General features: G+C 44.7%; 1 protein-coding gene across 3 annotated transcripts in view; it reads right to left on the bottom strand.

Moving 5' to 3' along the window:
• Positions 1 to 26350, bottom strand: part of LOC124300453 (dachshund homolog 2) — a 183754-nt gene that overhangs the window by 58148 nt on the left and 99256 nt on the right. For all 3 annotated transcript variants that reach the window (XM_046754579.1, XM_046754580.1, XM_046754581.1), the window contains 2 exons: positions 3370 to 3446; positions 2071 to 2241 (listed from right to left, as the gene is read on the bottom strand). In XM_046754579.1, the coding sequence (XP_046610535.1) occupies positions 2071 to 2241; positions 3370 to 3446 (248 nt within the window). The remainder of the gene's footprint in view (positions 1 to 2070; positions 2242 to 3369; positions 3447 to 26350) is intronic.

Raw genomic sequence — 26350 nt, 5'->3', positions numbered from 1 at the left:
TGAATCAAAATGATTTGAAAAAAACAACGGTTCGAGAAATTTGCTGCAACGTGATTTACGTCAATTTCAGGCGATTCGACTGGTCTTCAATTCACGAATCGAATTTGCAACCTACTTTCTATCGGAAGACGAGCTGGTCCAGCAAGTTACAAGGATGGTCTCCCTCCTCCCACCCACTGTTAGCAGTTCCCTTGTTCTCAAGAGAACGCGGCGATATGTTACAAACCTCATTAAAACGGAACTGCAACCAGAATCTTTTATTTTCAGGGTTATTGGAGGTACGTATAGCCGGTGCGCGAAAGAATGTTGTCTTATTTTCGTTGTTGTATAATAACCGTGTTCAGATCCTGGGATCGGTGTATGAAATTTGGACGATGTTTAAAAACTGAGACGATTCTAATACCTCTTTTTCGTCATTTTTTATTTGCTTTCGGTTCCTCAGGTGAAAAAGGAGGATCGTTCATGCAGACTCGCCTCGACTTTGATCCGTCTTTAATTGGGCAGAACCGCGTTCCAATTAACGCGTCCCGTATGAGCGACAATCGAGGAATCGATTAGAAATCAATGCGATTATAACGCTTGGACGCGTCGAGGTGTGAGGCCGAATCGTGAAGAGGATAGGATAGTTGTCGTGCTCAAAAGTTGAGATCCCTATCCCGCGTCCCTTATCTTTCGTTATTAAAATGAAACTAAATATACCGTAGATCTGCCTCTAATGATCTCACAATCCCTCGGAACCTAAGCGAGACTTCAGTGGTTCTTACATCGTTTTATTCCACCGCCCCAGAATCCGAGACAACTATTCGGCGCAAAGTTGCAGGCGAAACGGACCAAACTTTTCACGATGATCACAATGCGAGTAGAAGAAGAGACGCACAGGGGGTTGAAAGTCGCTTCGCGGAGGCCGAGAGAGGATCGGAATCGAACGATTTCGAAATATTTTGACAACCGCTGGACCGGGATGTCAGACGTGTTTCTTCGAGCGAAGAACGTGAATGAATCCCAGAACGTCTGGGGCCCCCGATGATCGATGAGAGGTGAGGTACCTCTGACCCACCACCACTAAGCCGTAGGTACACGAGCCTCGAAGACCGCAGCAGCGCAACACTCGGACCGATATAATTATTTTCCATTTGCATATATGCAACGAAATCAGTTCCCTTCGGCTCAGACTTCTGCCTTGTGAGGGGTAAATTAGGCACCCCCTGTCTGCACGCTGCACTAATACTCTCCAAGACACTTCGCCGGACGAAGATGAAGAACAATCGACGGCTGGTCCCACGTGACGTACTCGAGAAATTGAGCTACCAAGTGCGCATGCGCAGAGTTTCTCGTGTTTAGACAGGCTGGCCAACTCACTGATCTCTGTACTAACTGGGTGGGTTGACTAGCGTCCTCGGCCTGAATCGATTAGAAGCAGACGAAATCGACACCAGCGCTTCAATAGCCTCAATGAAACTAACGAGTCGCGTGGTTCGCTGTGTATGTCATTGGTTAAAGTGACAGAACCATGTGACTAGCTCTGGTTCTACAAGCACAGGAGTCAGCCATCCAGTTAGTATAGTGATCAGTGGGCCAACTGTATCTGGTTTTTCCCCGGCGCGAACTTTCAACACTTGAAATCGTTTTGAGGTTATGAGCAGACTCGACTTCAGACCCGTCATATTTTGGACATCTCAAATTCTCGGTACAACATAACCTCGAGATGCCTACGGATTTTCAGAGTATCAGACCTCCGGGTCACGGGTTCTGCTGGAACTTCTGGGCGTGTTTTTCTTTTTTTGCCCTAAAATACGAAGCCTCTGATGAGTAGTTTCATCTTTCGGGCCGTTCTTTACTATAAGCCTGAAATCGACTACAGGAGCAGAGTAACGAGTGAAATGCCATTACCAACGTAACCTGTTGTACATTTTGCGAGTTGGTCAACCTGAGAAGCAGACGGTAAACTGAATCGTCAATCACGGAATCGATGCGCCGACTTTTTGGATCTGCAGGATCGCTTGTTTTCGTCACCGAGGAACGGGCTTTCCCAGCTGACCGGAAGGTGTAAATATTGAGGGATGAACTTACCCTCGTCCTTGACGTTATCGTCCTCGAGATCGTCGGACAAGTTGTCCTCGTCGTCCTCGTCGTCCTGCGAACGGTGAGAGGCGCCGGCCTCGCTGCCGGATTGTTCGCCGACGCTGCCGCTGCCGGCGGTTTTGGACAAGTTGAGGACCGGACTGTGTCCGTTCGAGGAGCCTGAAACAAAGCGAGAAGAAGACGGGTTGAGTCCGGGGCTTTCCTGCGGCGCCGGATGAAGGCGGTCGAGTTTCCCCGAATGCTGCAGCATGAGGGACCCGGCTGACAAGTTGATGGATTTTATTTGCCTTCGCGGATCCCCATTTAGAGTGGAACAAGCCAACTATCCACTTTCCGAGTCGGCCGCGTCCGTATTTGATATCCTAGCATTTTAATCCTGACGTGGATGGATTCTGTTTGGGCAGCGAATGAGCCACTCGACCGAGCATCGACGGCCCTTCGCGGGGGGATTCCCTCCTCGCTAAACGGACTCGGGTCCCCCTAACCCCCCGAAAACGCAAACGGATCCCGAAGGCGCGGCACGCGGACACGAATCCGTACTTGTAGCTGCAATAAAGTCTGCGCCGCTGGCCCGTCAGCCCCCCCTTTCCACCCCCCCAGTTTCTGCCTCATGCCTCGTCCGTGAAATGCTTTAATCGCACCAGCTTTGCCCCGGAATGAATTTATCTTGGCCTTCCAACGCCGGAGATAAAGGGTTCGTGCGGCTAGACAGATTAAAATATTAAGGGGAATTGGGGAAAAAAAAAATAAATAAAGTAAAACCCTTGCGGGCGGTCATCGCGACCCGACTCGAACGGTCTGAAACACGATATCGAACCTAATCTCTGCGCGGGGCTAAACGATCGGCTGTAACTACTTGCGCTGAAAATTGAAAGAAAAAACAATACCGCGTGATCCTCGTCCGCATGATGAGAAAGCAAAAGAAGAAAAAAGAAAAACAGTGAAAAGAAAAAACTCGAATTATATCTAGACCGTGTGTTTTGAATTGACGAACCGGAATGATCCCGATGAAAAGATTTGTAGAGTTAAATCACGAGCTGTGACGGATGGGTGTGGAGGAAGGCCAAGTGACGATTGCTAATAAGTATGCGGCTCGCGTTTTACAAGTCTAATAAAGGTAATTGAAATCGATTTTTACTCCGGTTCAATTAAGATCCAGATGGTAATCGAATCCAGCGTGGATTTATCGCGCTTTCCGATCTTGACCTTAGGATGAGACTGCAGGATCGAGCTTTTGTTAACACCCGCGAAGCTGCCGCCGTCTCGAATGGTAATTCGTACACTCACCGTTGTGGGAACTGAGGTCACGGGGTTTGTGGTCCAGTGCCAGAGCCCGCTCCGCGTCTCCTCTCTCCTCTCTCAGTCTGTAACAAGAAGAAGAAGAAACTCGGGTCAGCGAGAAAAGAGTGATCAGCTTCAAGGGCGGAAATGGAAGTTGGACGAAGCTGAAGCCAGTCGATTTCAGACTGCGGGATAAAAACTGTAGTAACGGTGAACATCCTCGAAACGGAGGCTGTCAAACTTCGCGGCAATGTTCCTCGTTAAAAATGCGTTATATATACGCCTTCCAGGCGTTTCGTGTATTATACTTTTCTTATTATTATTTTTTACGATTCTCAACATAGCTGGGAAACTTTTAATTTCACTTTTTATACCGTTTGCGCCTTTAGCCCGGAGGCATTTACCGCGCGTAATAACGTATCTCATTGCGCCGCTTCAAGAAACAGTCCGCACGTAAAGACTTTCCGTTTCCGACTGCTCTCAGCGGAAAGATTTTCCCGGTCCAACGAGAAGCTAAAGTTGACACTCTTAAATTTGAATGCACAGATGATGAAAAAAAAAAGGAATAAAGAAAAAATTGAAATTAATTTTGAAATGACCGGAACGAGGGGATGAATAAATAAATGAAATTGTTCTCTCACTCTGTGTTGCATATAGAATGCAGGGTGGGCGGCTGAACGACGCCTTAAACATTTTTTCCGAGCAAATTACTCCCGAGGGTACGCATCGGGAAGTTCTTTTACCACTGCTTCGCACCTCGAATCGAACCGCGGTCCATTAAGTAGAAAGTTAATATCATTACGCTATATAATATCGGGCGCATCTGGGAGCCGCGAGGAGCACTTTGCTAAACGCCGCCGACTCGACTCGACTCGTCCTACTCCCCCTCTTATGTGGCGCGGTTTTCGCGGAGGCATCTTTCCTCCACCCCGCTTATAATGCTTTAATTTTTTAATGAGAAAATGCTTTTAAAGAGCCAGAGAGAAATATTATCCGTCGAGCAATAGGTACCGTCGTCCCTATTTGCGAGCTTCCGAGCCCTTCTCTATTCCCTTCCGAAAGCTCGGCTCTGGCTTCGCGGAAAAAGAAGAAGCCGCGCGGTCTCAGCTTTTGTACTGAACTTTTTTCGCGCTCTCGAAAGCCTAGGAATTCTGAAACCCGTTCGATCGTTTCAGTAGCACAATTTGATCAAATTGTAACTGACAACTCTGCAACTTGCACTGTAAAAAATTGACGGTGTGGACCAAACTGTAGAACAATTTTCACTGTTGATTCAGAACTTGAACGTCGAATAGTGTTAGATTGACATGAAACAGTGTTGGATTGATACCAAAAAATATTCTATAAAAGTCCGCGACGGATTTTTTTTACATCGTGTGTTGTTCCAGTCTTTATCGGAATGTAGATTGAGATGCTGTTTCATCTGAGCTCAAAACCATTGGCGCAAAAGCGTTGTTTCATGAGTTGAGACTCAGTTAGCCTTAAAGACTCCAACCTGCACGCGTTCAAAAATATATCTGCAACTGCTCATCTGCCGTCGGCGAAAGGGTTCGTGTTCGTTGAAGATTATGTATCAGTGGCATCGTTCCCCCCGCGTTTCGAGCCAGCACCAGATATCATAACGACTTAATTTTGGTGATAATTAAATTTTAATTGGAAATTCGAGTTGATTAAGACGGGCGACGGGTATCTAGCGTCTATATCCACGTATACAATGTCCCTCCCACTCTCCCTCTCTCTCCCTCTCTCTCCTACCCGGCGTTCGAGTCGCTCCGAGACATCGCAAGGTTGCAATAACCAGCGACGAACGTCGCAGGGTTATTAAATTTGTAATTAGTTGAATATTACGTCGAGCGTCGCGGCGCTGCTGCTGCTGCTGCTGCTGTTGCTGCCGCTTCTGCTGCTTCTGCTTCTCTTGCTGCCGCTGCAGCTACGGGACGACGGTGTTAATATGTTACGGGTTTCATTAGGTACGTACGTACCTATCACTTCGTATGCGGCCCTCATACCGTGTTACATGTATGCGAATAAATTAGTTACTTCAAACCCGGGGCAAAACTTCCGCAACGTCGTATCGCATTTAGGATTCTACTGTGGGAAACTGCGGGAACTCGTCGATACTTCGAAATATCATTCGCCAACTTGTCAAGTTGAAAAATTCTCGAGATTGAAACGTGGCAAAATAAAAAATTATAAGAAGTCTCGTTGAAGAAGATCTACAAATTTCATACGTATACATCGTAAATGAATCGTGTATCCACAGATTGTTTGAAATAGATTTCAGATCGGTAACGATAATACATTTTTGTTTTTTTGCTGAATCACGAGTTGGTCGTCTATCAATTATAACGATTGTACGTAACGGATTGATTTTCTCACCAACCGACAAGATGGAGAAAAGAAAAATCTGTCTACGTCTGTTCGTATAAAAGATTCATTTGCGAATAAAATTAGCTCTTTTGCACCGGAATCGGACTAATGGACTATTTATATATTCCGGTATGATTCGTTTACGATGTTGTTAATAACAAGGCGTTTCACGGTTGAAGATTATTGTTTAAATAATCACTATCCGTCTCGCAGGAGCGTTTCTGATCGAGATTCCACGATAGCAATTTCGGATCCTTTTTTCAATCACATTTTTCACCCGACTGTACTCGCTAGGCATTCTTGAGGGATGATCGAAGCTGATCGAGTATGAGGCGGTGCGATATCAGCACCGGGGACAAACGGCTGCATCGATATGCAGGCGGGAGTTTTGGCCTCGGAAATCAAACGCATCGTCCGCATAGCGCGAGATAATGACAACAATGGTTGTAATTTCGGAGTAACAAAGGGAGTCGCGATAGGGTGGGAGGGAGGGAGGGAGGGAATATGCGGAAACGGACGCGCGAGGTATGCGCCAATTTAAACACGCCAACGCGAATTTGCGGCAACGGTTTACAGCGAAGTAGATTTTTCCGTGTCGCTAATACAAAGCCATACTGCATCCGGAATCGTAGAACCGTATCGTTACGCCATATGCAGGAGTAAGTGGGTAGTTAGTGTTTTCGAGTCTAACGCTTAATCACAGATGAACGTTGCCATTGGCAGGCACCACCCCTGGATCCCTTCAGGGAATTTCTCTCTCACTCGGCGAGAATTTTCCACGGCATATTGCAGGTCTGTATATGACGATCAATCCGCCGGAGTCAGTTTTCATACACGAAATTCGATTTGCCGACACAAACGTCTGGCCCAATTTTCATCCTCGGCTTCGGAATGGCATCATCCCCCTATCCTTTCACGATCCTTAATCCTATGCAGCTCGATTCGCGTCTCAATCGCTCTCCGCGATTCTCGATTATGTGTGTATATGTATCAGACAAGCCCAAAAAATCGACTTTTTTTTTTCTCTCTCTCTCAAAGTCACATGTTTAACATTTGTTGGAAGTTGAAGCCGGTAGTATTAATATTTAGTGGTTTCTGAACGCAGTTTTCCATTTTCTATTTGATCAACGTTACAGAATAATTTTTTGGTTATTTCTGAATTATGTAGCTCAGTAACCAGGCAATGGATATGAATGTCCGATATATATTTTTGTAGAGAATTTAATGCGCTATAAAAAAAGGTCTCCTATAATTTCCTGACAACTAAACTCTTTCCAAAGTTATTCAAGGTTGAAGTCGAAATCATGTAGGAACATTTTTTTTCCGAAAATACTAGACTAATGACAAAATATTGTGATTTTTTATTTTTTATAAAGAATTTCAACCGCTATAAAATCATTTCACTCAATCAATTTAAAACTTGAGCAAATTTATTTTTTGATAATAAAAAACGATGCCTTCAAAGTGGAATCACATATATTACGTATTATTACTTGTGACAATTAAAAAATAAATTTGCTCAAGTTGAAACCCAATGAAACGAAATGATTTCTATATCTATAGACTGCCAACGAGTCCGTCTCAGCGGTACCATCAATCTTTTTTCACTCCAAAGTTCAACATCTGACATTCGAAAGACTTTGAAGAGACTCGTCGAATTCTCTGCATTGTTCACGAGTGAGAAACACCATGAGTATGTATCTTTCGAAATCTTATCACGCAAATCATATCCTTGAAGTGACCCGACGCATGAGACTACAAATTCGCTGAACTGTAAAAACGATTAATCGTTTTGACACGTCGAAATTTTTCCTGTATCTTCATCGTTCCGAACAAAGTGAGAATCTGTTGCAGCGCACAATGTCCAAGTTTACCTATATCGTGCTGAATTTGAAGTACCTTTTCAATCACCCCTCAGAGCGGTTATTAAAAGAGAGAGAGAGAGAGGAAAAAAAAAATGTTAATATCCCCGTGTTTTTGCAACGAAGAGTGTAAAAGCTGGACTCTCTGTATACATCAGTCGGCTGACGGTAGTTTCGAGGGAGGAATGGAATGAAAGGGCGGGATGAGGAGAGGAGAAAAGGGAGATTCCGCTCTCTCTCCCTGCAGGCGCAAAACGAGGAGAGTGATAAATGACGCGAGGCACACGCTATTGAGATTAATTTCGTTTCTATCTCCCGATGTTGTCTCGAATCTTTCATTCAATATTTCAGACTCGGGACGGAGACGGTTCCGCTCCATGTATACCTATAACGTACAGATGTAATGGAAGGCGTCTCTCCTTCGGGAAGATGACGCGGCAGCTAATATTTCCATCTTCGCCGTCAGAGACGCGCTTCTCTCTCCCTTTTTCTCTCTCTATCATCGGTTGCTTAATAGAGACGCGCGACGGCGGAAGATAAAGCCGAAACCTCGAACAGATCGGCGAGCAAATTAATTAATTGCAATACGCGAAGGATTTCAACCCTAGATTTCGAGTTCCGTTGTTCGGTCTCGTTGTTGCCGTTGTTGTCGTTGTCGTTATTTTTATACCTCAGTGCAACGTGGCCGAGAAATTCAAATTTTTAGCGTGCAGCGGGTGAAAAGACGGAGTCTCGCGCTCCCTAAACAAGCGGAGTAGGTTGGATAATTAGGCGTCGATCCCCCCCCTTTGGGGGAACCCCCCCGGGGAACCCCGGAACCCGCGGAACCCCCGCCGACAGGAAATGAGACGGGGGCGAGTGGATATTCTATCCGCTCCGTACATAAACGGGCGCTCCGATCTGCGTAACTCGGTGCAGCAGTCTGCAGATTAAACGAGATTCTCGTACAGAGATAAGCGGAGTTTACGTCCGAGAAGGACAGTCGTTTAATTAGATGACAGAGATTTCCCTTCTAATGCTGATTGAACTAAATTGTCCCGGAAGCTGCGTACAATGCGCGATAGTCGTCGATCTCTCGCGCCTCGTGCTTCCCACCTTCCGCTCTCCGGGTGTCTGCGGAGGGAAAGAAGCGGAGAGAGAAGATGGAAGGAGGAGACAGGGACGGATAACGTCTTGTTAGGCAAATGACTGTTTCGAATTGGCGCTTGGACGCCATGCGAGCGCTTTTCTCCGCGCTCAAGGTGTTTTAAGCTTGATGTCACGTGACCGATTTGAAAGCATTTACGGGAAACGATCTAATTAAGTCGCGAACTTTGAATCGATTTGAAATTTCAGCTAAGGCTGAATAAACGTCGTCATCCTTAAGCGGATGCTACGCTCGATTTCGATGTCGACTCGGACATCTCCGATTGTAAATATCTAAATCTACGGATTTGATAAATCTATATCCACATGCGAAATGCAATTCGGAAGGTGAAAAAGATTCCTAAACATTTTGGTCTTACCTGTGCAAAGGTATAGAAATGGCTGCGAAATTGTGATAAGTGTCGAGTAAATTGCGTCGATGATTCGGATAACCCCTCGTTATGTTATACAACGAAAAAATCGCCTCGGCTCGAAACCGGAGAAATATACGCTGCACAGACTGTTCAATTTCAGGTCGTGAAATTAATGCACGACTCGAGACACACTTGGTACGCCATTAAAGCTGCACGAAGGTGATCGCGAGTGTCGGAGAAACGCGAGCTCCGTTTTTTTTACGGCTACCCTTGATTGCGTCTACTTGCGATTTCATTCGCGTGCAGAATCGAGTGTCCTCTTTTTTTTCCATTTATTTTGTTTTTTTAACCGAAGTACGGTTGACCGTAATCGACCCATCCCGCAGGATACGCTAACAAGGGTCGATTACTTGAAAAATATGATTTTCATTCGATAATTATTATTAACAAGAATCGTTTAGAATGAAGACATTGATTTTTTTGATTTTTTCCGATTTCACCTCCATAATCGTGCGAAGTTTGTTTGTTTCGACGCATTTTAACTCGACTGGACGTCCAATGGATCTTTCGATTCGATGCAACCCGCGGTTATGGATAGGATAGAGAAGAGATCGAAAGACACGCATACCGTGTATATCCCAGCTTTCGATCGTTCACAAGTGTGCATCCCCCCCGTTGCGGTGGTCGCCGTATTTTTCAATTTCATGAAAGGATGAAGAGGAGAGAAAGAAAAAGAATGTCGCGATAAAAATCTCCCCCTGAGAACGGGCGAGGAAAGCCCGAGCGAAAGAAACATTTGTACATAAATTTGGAAATTATTACCCTCGGCGGGGCGGAGGGGGAAACATATGCGGGGGGAAGGGGAGTGGGGAGAGATAACAGACGGACCCTCCCACGAGTTTTGCCGAAAACGCGTCCCGCGGGGATAAATCAGCATCAGCTAATAATAAAAATCACTTTCCAGCATTGTGGCGGAACCGCCGTATGATTCGATTATGGGGTTATCGACAGTCGTTACGGGGCTTATCGCCGTCGCCGAGTCCTCTGCACTCCCAGGATCCGGGGATCACCCGGAATCCGATCCGCCCTTCCATTCCCCAGCGGGTTTTTACTCCGCTTTCACCACCGCCAAAAACCTGAAAGCTATATTCTCCTATTCTATCTTTATCCCTAGCGATCGGCGGAAAGAGATCTCGGATACCGACTTTCGACTCTGCCTCCTCCTCTCTCGTTTTTGCGGCTCGTTACCTTCGACCTTGCACTGCAACAGTCGATCTTGTTACATTTAGTTACGCGACTCGGCATCGATCGCATCGATCAGAGGCTGGTTTTTGTCTCAATGCTTCTCATTCGTTTTATATTCACAGTTCATCAAATTATCAGATTCGTCGTATTTGTAAAAATGGAAAAACAGAAGCTACTGGAATTACGAATAAAGCTCAGGTATCGATGATCGGTTTCAAATTGCTTCGAAGCGGTTAAAGAAATCCAGCAGTCGCCGTAGATTTGTTCGATTTCAATTTACGATGGCAACTTTTATTCCGGAAGATTGTTGTCTACAAATTCGCTGAAGCACTAATCGTTTCTCATCCTCTCAACGTCGTTAAGTATTCAATGTTACGACGAAAAGCAACCAGCTTCTGCCAAAAGCTCTGCTTTTTCTGTCTACCGTACCGGTGTAGACGAATAATTGAAACCACGTCGCCACGAGTCTTCGCAGTTCGATCTCCATCTGTCATATCCGAGTCTGGTTGTTCCGATCGATGAGGCAGCGCCGGCAGGCAAAAGGCAAATAAACCCACCCCGGCGGGTCATAGATTAAAGAAAAATACGAGAGCTACTAGGCGGGAATAAGCTTTTTTATTATTGTACACAAATTTCAGGGACGCAGGGGTTGCAGGTCGACTCGCGTGAAATGATCGAGAGGATCGGCCGATGCAGTTAGTATCGGATGAAGCTGAACCTGCGGGGCGCAGAAAGGAAGAAGGCGAGATGCGCGAGCGGTTGAAGTTATATCGAGGAAGAGAACGCGAGGCGGCGATAAAAGGGAAGCGTCGCTCCGCGAGAGAAGAAGAAGAGCGCGGCAGCATTCAATTTTGACTATTCAATTTTCCAGAAAAATACCACTTTGCGAACCCTCAAGCGAACCATCCGAACTCATCCGAACCCATCGGAATATTATCAGAGAATTCATACGTCGATCGGTTGGGGCGAGGGAAAAAAGAATAAGTTCGATCAGTCAGAGGGTGGCAGTTACCGTTTCGGTTATGGGTTTCGGAAGCCTCGTCGACTCCTATTCTTGCGCAAAACTGATAAGGAACGGGGACGCCAAAATCCAACGCGTTCCTGCGAAATATCAGCATGGGAATAAAAACGAGCGCTCTCCTCCTCGCCGTGTGCTTTCGCACTTTCTATCGGGGGATGAGCGAGCGCTGAGTCGGGGAGGTTTCGGTTAATTTCTAACCCTTCGCCTCGTCTCTGCAGACTGCATGTTTCGATCCCGCCGGCCTGCCGAGCGAGCGAGCGAGTGTATTAAGCGACACTCAAAATTACAAATAACAAATTGCAATTTGATTCCCCGAGGCAGGGAGCAATTTATCATCGGAGTCGACGAATCGGTGACAGCAGCTCCTCGGAGCTCAATTATCGCCTCGAAATTCCACGCCGATTCACACGCGGAGTTCGGAGCGAGTTGGAATTTCCCACGGAATCGCAACTTCGCTGTAAAAAATTGAGATGGGAACTATTGTGGAACAATTTTTGTGGTCAATTCAAAACTTGAACGTCAGATAGTGTCAGATTGACACAAAATGTAGTGTCAGCCTTACACCGAGAAATATTCTCTAGAAATCCGCGGTGCCTTTTTTTTTTTTTTTTTTTTTCAACAATGTTCAAACCCTTCGCTATTTCGAAACAATCAATTTTTCCAACACATTTTTTAGGAGGTTCAGTGTGTGGCTGCTAATTATTACACCGATCAATCAGATGATTCCTTCCGGACTGAAGGAAAAATTTAATCGAAATTGAGATATTTAAGAGATTTGACTCTGACTTGATGAAACGATGATAACTGTTTCACGATTTTATCAAAATAATGAACCGTGTTCTGGGTATAAAACGAAATATAGATGTTATTATTTCTAACCTAAGATTGCGGAGTGATGTGTATCCTTGAATTTACCTACCGACGGTAAAACAGTTCGATTTGCCGAAATGTCGGATTTCCAGTGTTTCCGATCATCGTCAGCCGCAGGACCGTTCCTCGAGAATTTATTCTTCTCGCGGTAATCCGCAATCAAAGACGAGTCGTGGAAGCTGGAGCGGCGGATCACCGAGTGCTCATCGTTGGTCGGTCCCGAACAAACAGGCGCGGGGAAAGGAAAGGCGGATCCCTGACTGAGCCGTATCGATCGGTGACTTTAAAATTCAAAGAGGCCGACAATAGCTTTCCCGCACTCCCCCAGCTTCTCCCCCACCGTTCTTCTCCTCTTACATCCCGCGGTACAATATCATATTCCGTTCCTTTCGTTTCATTGTCTGGCAAAGCCTACACTAATAATAAAAGATTGCTACCCTGGAAGCTGCGCTGTATATACATATATATATATATATTATATATAGTTATATTATATATATATTGTATACGTATATACACTCAGCTCCGTGAAACGGGAAGCACCGAGCTCGGGGTAAGACGAGGAGCAACGCCGACTTGCCAACTTTGGCACTACGTCATTCGCCAAACTCGACTTACTTAATACCGCGCCTAAAACTTTCAAATTCCATCAGGATTTAATATTCGACACACGCCGCGATTTTTCGGTTCCATGATACTCGGTCCAACATCCGAATCACTGGATTTGTCCTGCTCAGATTTATTCTACAGCATTCGAGTCTCAAGTGTAACTCGTACAAATCTCATCGCACAGAGAATTTGTAGTTGCGTTAATTTTACCAACGCGTATGGCGATCAAACATGTCGGTGGAAATATATTATTGAATAAAATTACGGTCCTTTGCGAAGTGAAGAATTTATTATTCTTTGTACGGCTGATTTGTTCGCTGCAGGGATGTAAAAAGATGAGGACGCGGATTCTGGAGGTTTGTGTTTGTATTAAATACCTACTGCAGCAGGCGAAAATCTGTTGTTTTCGAGGCGGAATGATTGACGGATTGTGTAGGTCAATACTTTGCTCCTGCGTCGCTGCGGCATTGCGCGAATTCCGGCCCGATCTATAAACTAATATGACCACCGGAGAGGGAGAGAGAGAGAGAAAGAAGGGATGCGCGTATCCGCGTTCAAACCAGACCGCATACCTACCTCAGAGCCAATAATACATAATTAATTTTTTCGCAGGGTTGAAAAAATGAAATTAATTTTGCACCACGCACTTTCATAATTTTTTTGACCCAACTTTTTTATTTCATTATTATTATTATTTATTGGTTAAATGTTTTCACTGCGTTATACACACCATCCGTCCACCTCCAGGGGTGCTCAGCAATTAAAAACATGAGATAAAATAAAAAAAAAAATTAATACTTTTCCAACACATCAAATTTGACAATCAAATATGAAAATTAAATTAATTTCATTCATTCAAAAATAACCCTAATTTGTGTAGGAATTCTGTTGCTGGTTGTTTTTCAATGAAAAGTGAAATTTCTTCACCTACGAAAAACATTTTGTTCGCTATAATTCGTCAGAAATCCTTAGTAGAAGAAAATAATTACAAGACCATCGAAGTTGTAGCTGTGAAAATAAGTCTTCGGACTTTTAATTTCTATTTTCGTTACACGTCATCGATTCGCAGCGATACTCGCCCATTCGCTTGTCGAAAACGCGGATGAGTAACCCTGGAGCAGCTCGCGTGGCTCGCACACCTGAGTCGAAACGATCCGGGGGGTCGAAATTAAATATTTAGCAATCAGGGGCCGGGCCGAGGACGCCCCTTTTTTCGAATTGCCTTTGTCGGCTAACCTGCACCCCGTATTTTCGCCCCACGTGCGCAACGCTTCGCCCCTGCAGTTGCCGGGTTTTCCCGTCGTCTGCACCACGTGCTGCGAGCGTTGATTTCTGCCGCTCGCTTTTCAATCGCCGACTCTGCACGACTTGCGAGATAATTCTACCGTAGTTATCGAAAGGCGGGGGTGGAAAGTAAAGAAAATAGGGCTGCTATATCGAATTTTTTAAAAACGTTAGAAAGATTTATTTCAGAGAATTTCAAAGTTTAGGTATTCGAAGTACGTGAGCAAAGTCGGAATCTCGAAATTCAGATTAGGATCTAGAACTTTGAAGATTCTATAGTTCGGTTTTCTGTACTTTGACAGAAATTATAATATAATACCTTGTTTACTCAAACACATTTCTGCTTCAAATCGAACGAAGGGATCTGAGAAAATGTTTCTTTATTACGCTATGTTTGATGTATTTTCGAATATATCCACATTTTCACCCCAGCCCTTAAAAATCGAAGTGTGGAGTTATTCACAAGGCGGGCGAAGGACACCGGGGCAAAATTTACCGCTGTGCTGTAGTCAAAAAGGATCGATCGAGGGTTCGTGGCAGAGTTAGCCGAAGAAAAGTTTGAAGTTGATATACTTAGCGGTGGTGCAGCGCGATGAATTATAAAACGAGGGAAAATTCCCACCCTGAATGGGAGTTAGATGGATTATACGAGTGGCTCGGCGGTGAAAACAGGCCGACAGGTGAATGGCGATTGAAACGTTAGGTGCGCTTTCGCCTCGGTTTCCCCCTCAAAGAAATACATTAACCGATCGAGCCGGGTCGGCTGCTGCACGCAGATCACTCCGGGGATTTTCGAGTCCATGTAAGCGTTCCCATGCAGACCCGGAAGACCGCACGCGATCTTCGATCATTCTTGGCTCCGTGGTGCAGAAAAGGGTGCGAATATCGCGTGGATGATCGCCGGATGGGTGGAGGTATTTTCGAAAAGGCGAGAGTGAGGAAGAGTGAAGGGATTAACGCGAGCCAAACACCAAAATCGAACCTTTACTCAAGGTTTCGAGTGAGCATTTCTTTGACGAGGAGTCTCACCATGAACCGCCGGACGATTTGCAAGCCACACCGTGTTTTTGGATTCGTTAGGCTATTCAAAGTTTATCGAAAACAAAAATTTAGGAATCAAAGATTTAAAAAGTCGAATTGACTTCGACGAAGAAGAGTAAAAATGCCTGTGATTCGTAGAAAAAATACCAGACACCGAATTGCCAACACGTTTGTTATAAAAAATGTTAACGAAAACAGAGAGTATTCTGCTGATTTTCAACTGAAATAAAATCCACCTTCGAAGTTGATGTTTGAAAGATTGATTCTCAAAATTCAGCTTCGGTAAACTGCTAAAAACCATTTACTATCTTGGTTTTGCCGCAGCACTTTGTCACCTGGAGGTGTCCTCGGAGTCTCGGTGTTTTTGCAAAGTGTCAAAGAATCTCGAGTACGCCGACGGATCGAAGGATAGAGGAAGATGCATGGAGTTGGAAGGAGAGAAAATAAAATGAAATAATATCCAACAACCCCGAAGAAACACAGCTTATCTTTATTTAGTGTAACCACACGTCCTCGCGAGGGAGTACCTTAAAAAGTTCGTCTAATAAAACCCGGTCCCATTTGTCAAACTGGCTTCGTGGGTTCTACCCTCACCCTCCTCCCCCCCCCCCCCCCCCCCCTTCCACCCTGAACCGATTTCTCTCTCGCTCTCTTATCACGTCTTCCTTTCTCTCGCTCCCGGTTTTATGACCGAGTCCCCCGTGCCGCACGCTCCTTCAGGACGCCGGGGTTGGCGACTTCTCCTTGGCGGTGATGGTGGTGGTGGTGGTGGGAGGTAACGAAATATGTAAAACACATCGAGACTCGCGAACGCTGACATCTAAAATAATAAAAGTTGCCTTCGTCATTTGTCAACGCTTCCTCAAGATGCGACTCTCTACCTCGTCGTAATTTTGTGATCGCAGCTGTGCCTCTCGCCACTCTTTCGTGCCTACCTCGCATCTCCTCGCCCCGCTTCCTTCCCTCGCCTCCCTAACTTCCCCCTTCCCCCTTTCGCCCCTACCTCGTTGTGTTTTCTCTAGCCACTCGTTACTCCGGCATTCGGAAGCTGTGCAAGTTTCATCCCTCCTTCTCAGGGCACAACGTATCCCCCGCTTCTCCCTCTTACTACTCAAACAACAGTCACTGTACCCGTTCAAAGATAATAAATACAATATCGCGTACGATACTAAAAAGGTGGAATAACAAACGCGGTGAACAGTCCTAAGCGATTATATCAACCGGGTAAGCTTCTGCTCTCATACGTGGAAATTTATCAATCGGCACTGTTTGTTGATCCTGCTACTACTACTGATACTGCTACCGCTACTATTACCCTCAATATGCGCATGCGGCGAGACATTTCACACGGATCATGTCGACGTGTCTATTGTCGTTTTGTCGGTAGTTGATCAAGGTTGGTATATATGAGACGAGATAATCCACTCGGATGCTCGTACACGAGAATTCGGTATTTGATGGAATTTTGAATCGAACGATGCTTCCGAATCGCAGGGCACGGAGATCTCTTCCCTTGCTCTCGTGGAGGCAAAAATGCAAGTTGAACAAATAAGCGGTGATAGAAGTCCCGGGAATACATCTGGAAGTAGGAACCATCAGTCAGGCGCCATATGTACCATTCATTCGTCCATGGGATGCCGGGTAACTGTTTCCATCTCGAGCCTTATAGTGCGCCGGCATAAAGTTCCTTCTTGGCTCGTTTCGTTCGGGATGAGACTTAAAAACGATTTGTCATCACGAACGTAAATTCACTCCCTCTATCTTCCTCTCTTTATTTTTCCACAACAGAGAGAGAGAGAAAGGAGAGAGGGAGTCGCTGTCACCCCGCGTCATTTCTCTCTCTCTCTCTCTCTCTCTTGAACGGCGTAATATTTCACCGTTTTATTGGCCATGCGCGGGGAGGCTTGCAACGCCATTGCGGGCCACTCAAACTTCTGGAAGTTATTCAGGCCTAAAATACATCACGAATCAACCTCGATGCCGGTGCCGTTGCTGCTACTGCCGTGTTTCGTTGAGTTGTGGATCGTTATTTCCAAACTTGTCATCACACTCCTCTCTGCCGTTAATCGAGTGTAAACAATCAGGCGTAATGACAGTGCGCTAACCAACTTCCGGTGCCACGCCGGAGAGAGGAAGAAGCAGTCAAGGGTTGTTGTTGTTGTTGTTATTATTATTATTATTCGTCAACTTTTACCCTATCAGATTTTTGAAACACTCTGTAACATATCAGACATGTTTTTTTTCGCTGAAAAAAGCTCTGACAACGTTAGTCTTTGCCGTTTTAAAAAAGATCTAATCGTTTCCAAAATTGATAATAAGCAACCGGAAACTAAATAAAAATTTTTATACCCACCTTCTAAAATCTAAAACCTATACAACAAGCATTACAAATGTGTAATTATAATCCACGTTGAAATTAAGCCCGTCCAAATTTCAAGCCATTATTTTGAAAAATACCGAGAAGAAACCAGACGGCAAGTATTATAAAATTTTTTTTTAGCTAAAAGTCAACGTGGATTGTAGTTTGTGAGGATTTTATCCCGACAAGAGAACTGACGTTTATATATAGTTTCGGAAATTAATTAAAATTTTTTAAAAATGTATCTACGAGCGCTTTTTTCAAACGAATATCCAAATCCAATTTTCGCGAGGTATGAATTTATCGCGGCAGGTTGAAACAAGTGTCCGAATCGACATCCGGTGGTCAAGTGCCGCTCAGCCACGGTCAGATGGACAATTATTTACGATATTTTTATTGACGAGCCCCGGGTGTTTGGCGGTCGTATTTAAAATTTAATATTTCTCCCTCCGCGAGCCGCGATCCGAAGAGCGCCGCCCTTTCGCCGCTGCCAAAGGGTTAGGAGTTTGCGTTTTAACTACTCGCTCGAGGAGCTGCGAGCTCGATCCCGAGCCATTTCATAAATGTCGTCTGGCACATTTGTTCCCCTACATTATTGGCCACTCGCCGCATCTCCGTACGAGCTGAATATTATTTTATTATCGTCCGTATCGCTCCGAGACTTCGGTCAAAACTGATTCCCATGCCGCCACGGCGTTCGTCGGCTACCGTCTCGAGCCGAGAAATTGCTGTTTGCATTTTACCCCGCGGGAGCTGCTCGCTCTTCATTATAACTCCTCCTTAGTTTCGCCTCGACGCGACGAAGCGTCGGTATCCTGCTGTATTTCACTCAAATCGCCGCAACAATTTCACCGGCTTTGCAGGTCTTTGCAAATTCTTCGACCACTTTCTCGCCGTGCCGAGCAACCCTTTGCCTCGAGTGTTAACCCTGAAAGCCTGCAAAAAGATCTGGGCATTGCACCAAAATCGATGCTTCTCACTTAGGATCGACGACAGAATGCAGAGAACGATAATAAACGTCTCGCCGACTCGTCGTCGTTTATTACAGGTATCCGGGTGCATTGTATCTTTCATATTTTATCACTTCTATAACTGCAAAGGAACGAGTCCTTCGTCTCGTCCTTTACGCTGTAAATAATCAATGTAACGACTCTACTGTGCAGAATTGCCGGGCTGCTTCGATGCCTCCGGGCATGACTGCAAGTTTGCATGTCGATATTCATACGCCTGTCATGGGAGAAATTTCTACTTATCGTCGGTACGCAGTCCTTACTGACTGTCATTTTTCATCGAAAACCAGAGAATGAAATTCCGGAAAACGTAGACAAAATGAAAATTAATTTTATACCTGATTCTTTTCAACGTAGACTTTGAAACGAGCTTTATAGTTTCCGGATTGACTCGACGCTGGCCTTGTTCAAGAGTTGTCCAATTCGGAGGGTTCGGATTCCTGCAGCTACACCGGCTGTACAGATACTTCAACGATCATTGGAATAAATTAATGGACACGAAGGGGACCGTTCAGCCACTCCACATTCGAAATAGCAGCGATTTTTATACCTTTGTATTATACGTATATTTAAATAACTTCTCGATTGGTGCAGAGGGGATTGAGGCAACGTTTGATACAACATTAGTTGAAAATAGTGTTTATACAAGCCTTGAAAACTCACTGTCACCTGTTATTTTATTCCCTTATTTAAAATTATTTTCATTACTTTTACCTGCTGACGTATCAACTGTTCAATTTCGAATTGGGGTTTCGATTTTTCCATCGCTACAACCAAGGTGGCATCAAAGATTTAATCGACTGTCAGAATGGTGAAATTAAAAACGTTTATAATGAAACGAATCTCGCACAAATGTCAATTGAAATGCCAAGTTCGAATGCGGCATTTAAGGGTAAAAAACGAGTGTGATTATTTTCATCTCGGGGCGCTCGTGAATATTACGATAAAATTAAACTTGCACATGATTTTCGCCTCGAGCTGATAAAGCGGCGAGCGGAGTATCGCAGACTCGATGTTAAATACGACGGAGAAGAGTTTCGGCCACTTTTCATTAGGATCGTAATGTATGGGGCTATGTAAATTGAAGAGGCTACACAGTTTTACATATTTCAACAAAATCTGGCCTCCGGTTCTCTCGATGGGGCGATGAGAGGACGCGAGGGGAATTCGGGAAGGGTATCCGCGCTTCAAAAGTGCAACGAAAGCGTTTTGTCGAGCATTTTATGAAACGCTTTAGAATTGTAGATTCTCTCCCGGTGCCGCTGCGATTTATAGTCCGGGTGTCAGACGCACGTCGGCGTTGCTCGTCCGACTTTCGACCGGATGTCGAGCCGAGCTTGCGGGATTCGACACAGTGTTAAACGTTCCCGAGGGAGTTTAAGGACGAACTCGGCCCACCGCCTGATCCAAAAGTTAGGAGAGGACAAGGAACGATGTTACTTCCGCCGATGATGTTGAACCAAAATTATTCCGAGCTGATACGAGAGCAACACGAGCCTCGGTTTGACAAAACGTTTCACAATTGGAACGTTAAAAATGGTTAAACTCTGATGTTTTTGAACTCGTTTTAAAAATGTTCAGACAATTTGCAAAACGATGTCAAGAGCATTGAAATCGGCGGAAAAACGCAGCGGTTTAAGATAATGTCGAAGGTTCTAATTCTAAGACCTGGCCTCATTGTTAAACCGACAATATTTTAGCTTACAGTTTATTTCGATCGTTTTCACCTCCGCATTGGCGGAAATAACACCGCTAGAGATTTTTCAAACGGTTTCCTTCTCCTCTCCAAACTTTTTGTCCAGACGGTGGGACCGGTTGATGGTGCTAAAAATTCAAGCTCCTCGATCTGGATCTGCCCCCGGATAAGTTTCGCGAAGCTTTTCCCTCGAAGAATTATATGCCTCCCACCTCGGGCGGCAGGGTGTCAGAAACATTTTAGAATTATGATAGATCTGTATAAATTCGGGGAATTATGATATTCCGCGGCGGCGTAGCCGGCCTCGAGTCGCTATTGGATTTCAATTGGAAAACGATTATTCTTCCGGAGTGACCGCGCGAAAGAACCGAGGATCGACCGCCGGGTAGTCGGCTGCTCGTTTGTCACCAGAAGTTAATACTCGCCCCCTCTTCGACCCTTCCTCAAGTGCTGGTCGTGTCACTTTCAGACCATAAAGACGTTTCCCTCGCTACCTTGACAACTTCTTTTGCAAAACCACGCGGCGCGACGAGAAGCCCGGGTAAAGTGAAAAATTCTGCGTGAAAAATATGGCGATTCAATTTAGTTATGTAGTCCAGACTATGAAATTTTTGTGAGAATTTGAGTATCGTTGCAGTCATCAACTTTCAACCCTTTGTTTACTCAACTAATTTTTTCGTAACATCTGCCAAGTTTTTTGGTTCAAAAGTAAAAAGAAAAAAAAATTATTGCAAAAATAGCACGTGTGAACAAATGGTCAAAATTCGTGCTTTTCCCCCAACGAAACCATTTTCTGATAATACATCATAAAAATAGGAATTCCAATTTTTACACAAACTTAATGCGCATCAAAAATTTTTTGTTCTTATTGTTTTTGTTTGTGCGCCATATTGGATCCGCTATTTGGAATTTTCGAATTTCGAATTCAGATCCATAATCAGCAACGCCAAAAGCCCGTGAATGCAAAATTTCAAGTGAATCGGATTCGAGGAAAAATGTATGCATAAAAGCGTTAATATTGTTCAGAATCTCACATCTGTGAAAAAAGTTTGGTGAACAAGTTTCAGAGAATTTAAGAAAACTTTATTTTTTTGTTTTTTGGTAAAATCTCACCCCTATCAGAACGTCTTGCGGTTTTGACGTTTCAAAGCCCAAAGAGCGACATTTCACTGCCCAAAATTAAGAACGAACAATCTGTGATTCCGTACAAAAAAAAAGTGTTCCAATTTCGGGTTCAACGGAACAGAAATCCTTGGATCGAGATAATTCGACGCGAGAATCGCAGGATCGTCTGCCTGCGTATGCAATTAATAAGTCTCGAATCGCAGGGCAAACGAATCCGGGCTATTTGACCTGTATGCATATCGTAGCGGATCGGTGGTCAGTTTGACGGGCTTCCGAGGGGAGAACAAAAGTGAAAAACCCAGGGGCCCCCCAGCAGGGCCGTATTTGCGGAGGGGCACGGGTGATAACGCGTGGGCGTCGTGTTTATCTTGGAAAACGGAGGGCTAGACGAGCAGTCGGCATCGCGAAGCGACGAATGGACCGCAGGCACGTGGTTGGGGGATGAGGGCGGCCAGCGGAACTCCGGACATTGCAAATATTGGTTAATTACGAAAAGTGCCGCCGCCCGAAGCGGATTTGACTCTCCGCGATGTTTTTTCCGCGCCAAAATCGCGGACGAATTTATAGGCAACGTTTTTTTCCCGGACCGAGGAAGTTTTTTTACAACCGAATGGAATTGTGTTAACGTCATGACCGAGAGATAGTTTTCCACTTTAACGGAAGAAGTTTGAAGATTCCGGGGCGGGGGTGAAATTCCGAATTTTTTCGCTGCCGAAACTTAAAGTGAAGAAATCAAACTTTGGTGAAAGATCAAAGGTGCGAATGGTCCGAAACCCGATGCTCAAAGTTCCGAAAATGCGAAAATGAGATAATTTAAGAATCTGAAGTGTGAGTATATTTTAATTTTCAGAATTTTACTCTATCGAAACTTTATTTTTCGGAATTTTGCTCTATCGTATCTTGAATTTCCGGAATCTTGCATTTCGGAACTTTGAACCGTCGCGTCGGGTTTCTGGCCATTCGAAACTTTGTTGTTACGTCAAAGTTCGATTTCTTTACATCAAGTTTCGCCACCAAATACTTCGGAATTACGCGCTTTCGGAACTTCAGCCCCGCCCCAAAATCCGATAAACTTACCAAAGTACCATTTTATTACTGTGATCAATCAGCGACTCTAATGATTCGGTAAATTTGGCCAACAACAAGCAGACTTGATTATATTCTTCGATCAAGGTTACCAAATTCTCACGTACCTGAAAAACATACAAACTTTTCATCAATCTCAAAGCAATCGTTCGATTGATATTTTGGTGAAATCAGCAAGGAAAATTGATGGTGTTGGAAAAATCGGAGGTTTCTTCTCCGGGTGAGGGTATCCGGCCTCCGCTGCAGAATTGCGATCGCATGTCGCGGGGGCATAAATAAGGCCCGGGGTAGCGACAACTGAGATCCCCCGGTAATATACTGGCGTGTGTACCGCTGAAGGGGACCATTTAATAACAATATATCTTAGCGACCACAATGCTAGAGTCTCCAGCTCGCAGCTAGTGGATGCTCGCTCCTCCGGCTCCAGCAGGGAATTCGCGAGTCCTCAAGGCGAAAAGAGGCTATTGTGCTTCGCTCCTGCGGAGCTGCCGGCTGCTGGGTCGAGGCATTTGTTCCCCGTTGATTTAGGGCAAACGGTATAAGGTTGTAATTAAATTCTACGCCTATGCTCTTCACCTATGCGCAGCGCTATCCCTGTATCACCTTCGCGCCTTGTACCTATAATAGGTGCCCACGTTTGTCGCCGTGAAATTGCAATTAACGTTTCAACGCGATGCTTCATTTCTCCCTCTGCGGATCCGTTTGCCTCTTCTACTCGCCAAAAACGAACTCACTACTTGCGCGAGGCAAAATACTACTAAACGAAAAGTGGTTAATTTGGCTGATACTAATGAGGCCAGCCTAACTTTCCGCTGGGACGAGTTTCGAGCCATCGAAACATTGGAAAATGAATTTTGTTGACGTGTTCGACATTGCTGTTCGAATAACTTGAAAAGTAGACCACCGATGAAATACTAAATTTAGCCAGTTTCAAGCTAAAAAAAAGCTCCGTTGGTTGAAACCAAAATCATGAGAATCCGTTGATCCTCTCTCGAGATACCATCGTTTTTATTTATTTTTCATGTTGTTAATCGAATAACTTGAAAATCAGCGGACCAATCGTATCCGAAAACTTATCAGTTTCAAGTTAAGACTAGTCCAGTCGATGCAGACCGAAATCATCCAAACCCATGAATTTGTTCTCCAGACATCGTAGGCACAAAAATTGATCACACACATACATCTGCATGTCGATTCAAAAACGGTCGGAGGTGATTCTCTGGGCCTTGAAACGTCAAGGTTCGGTGAAAACTCGACTTTTAATTTTCTAGGTAATTGAAATAACCTCCCTTATCCTCTTTTTCTAAGGTTCAAAAAAGGAACTGACCGTACGGTACGCGAACAAAAATCATGAACCCTCATCCCCGTCCGAGGCACAACTGCTTACACTATATTTTTCTCTCCACATTATAGTCGGAGAGGAGACAGACAGATGTTGCAGAGCGTGTATATAATATCTTCTCTCATGCAGACACGGTTTGTTTGAGAAGTGCAAAGCGTAATCGGTTAACGCGAGATATTCAACATACACGGGCGTGTACCGCACATGGGGACAAAGACTAGACGGCGAGGTGACAAAATGGTGATTAATTAAAAACATAATTAGTTTTCCGCAGGGTGTAGCAAGAGGCCGGCTGGAGTTCGGGCAAACAGGCAGGCTCCTCCCACACGTAGCTAATGTACCGTAAAATTGTCATTCGACAACGATTTTTTGTCTCATTAGACGGTTTTCTGGTATTTTCGCTATTTTCGGGTATAATACGGGCGGTATGAAAACCCGGCTTTTGTACGCGCCTATTGGCAGGAAGTCAAGGTTCTCTTGGCCGCAGGGAGCGACTAACGAGATGTTACGGCCCTCCTGTCCCGCGTCAAAATACCTACCTCCTTGTTTTTTACGCTTCTCTCGACGTCTTTTCCGAAATCTGTATTAACTAACAGCGATATTATACGCGCCGAAATAGCAGCACGGTATTTCATCGACACACGCATGGGTCTGTGTATCGACAAGTGATCGACGAGTCTTCAACTTCCATTCGCTATTATTTTAGGTACCAAAAAATCGGCATGCAAAGGATCGCGCGGCAACTTCCAGGTAGGGAATCGAAAACCGCTCGATCGTCTTCGGAGAAATCACCGACTGCATCCAGCGATCGACGGACGAAATTCCAGCTTTCCGAGAAGTTCGAAAATCGATCCTCGAACCCGTTTTGGTATCATCCGAATTATACCGCGTGCATGGATTCATTCGACTCGAGCTTGTTAAGTCGCGGGAATTCCGGGCCTGGGTAATTAATCACTTGTCGGAATTCTCCTGTCACGTGACAAGGCGGTTATGTTTCTCTACTTGATATACCTAATGTAACGAATCCATATCCGGGGTAACGTGAAACGATCCAACGGCAATATTCAAATCGTGGAGCTTGGGCCGTGTAATATTCCTACCTTTACCGACCGAGCAAACTCACCCTTCTTCCTATACTAAATGAACAAACACATGTCAAAAGACCACACTTTTTCCATGATTTTCGGGATAAAAATGACTTTCCGACCAAATTTTAATTCTTTTCATTTCTTTGTCTATTTGATATAGGAATAAAAAAGGGTGGGTTAGTTCGGTCGGTAAAGATAGGAATACTACGTGATCTTAAACAGGTCTCGTGATTATTCAATCGGGGATTCGCCCGAATTCTGTATATGATATAGCCGACTATTATTTTAGTCTAGCTGCGTCACGATGCGATCAGGAATTGTGCAAAACTAGCAAAAGAAAAAAACGAACCAATCATGCAACGCAAAAACGGGATCGCAGCAATTTTTGATGTTGAATTATCGTACTACACGTATATAATATTATAATTCGTCGAGGAACTGTGACTCCCGATTTCTTTTTTCTTTTTTTAATTTTCTTCTTGCATTTTTCACCTCGCGTTCTGACGTCGCAACTCCGCTGATTGCTGTTCATTTGGAAGTTCCAACTCCCCGCGGGGAGCTCGGAGAACCGGAAACGCGGAAGCTCCCCTCGCTTCGTCGCTAATCATCATATCTTGTTACAACCGCTGACAAGTTCAACCAAAGGCCCGCTATGCGCGTGTAATATTAATCACAACGCGTGCTCCGTGAACTCGAGCCTGCACGAGTGCTCAAACACCTTCAACATCAACCAAAAACGCCTAATTCGTGACATAATATAACAACCAAATAGAAATCCGAGTTTTTCTCATTTTTTACCCCCAGAATTACCGTCTCCCGAAAAGCTTTTCCTAACCTAACCCAACCTAACCTAACGTAACCGAACCTAACCTAACAACCAAATAGAAATCCGAGTTTCTCTCATTTTTTAGCCCCAGAATTACCGTCTTCCGAAAAGCTTTTCCTAACCTAACCTAACCCAACCCAACCTAACCTAACGTAATCGAACCTAACCTAACAACCAAATAGAAATCCGAGTTTCACTCAATTTTTAGCCCAAGTCTTCCAAAAATCTTTTCAACAGAAGCAACGCTGCAAAGCGTCGTTACAGTCCAATTGACGGGCTGTTTCATTCGATTCGATAAGTTTTGTCGACCGTTTGGAGAAAATTTTTCGATCTATTACTCGAGGAAACTTTCGCTCCGATTAGAAACCGTATTCACGCAGTGTATTTTCATGTCGCGAGAGCGACTGAGATGAATTAAACTCGGTATCCGGTAATATTTCTTGTTTGAAATCCCTGCAGTTCACGATTCTACCGTGTATCACCGGAAACGGAGCTGCGACGTGGCTGAAATATGAACGAAGTTGGTCCGCGCCTGCAGAAGCCCGAAAGACTTCTTGACTTTGTGAATATTATTTTCCGGCAGATGTCTTTTCCGATATAAGACGCGCGTCACCGTCGTAATTAATGACCTTCTGAGGTAGGTAGTCAGGGTGG

The sequence above is a fragment of the Neodiprion virginianus genome, chromosome 3 (genome assembly GCF_021901495.1).
Source record: "Neodiprion virginianus isolate iyNeoVirg1 chromosome 3, iyNeoVirg1.1, whole genome shotgun sequence".
Taxonomy (NCBI): domain Eukaryota; kingdom Metazoa; phylum Arthropoda; class Insecta; order Hymenoptera; family Diprionidae; genus Neodiprion; species Neodiprion virginianus.
Note: the sequence above shows the minus strand (reverse complement) of the source record. Positions and strands in the feature narration are given on the sequence as shown.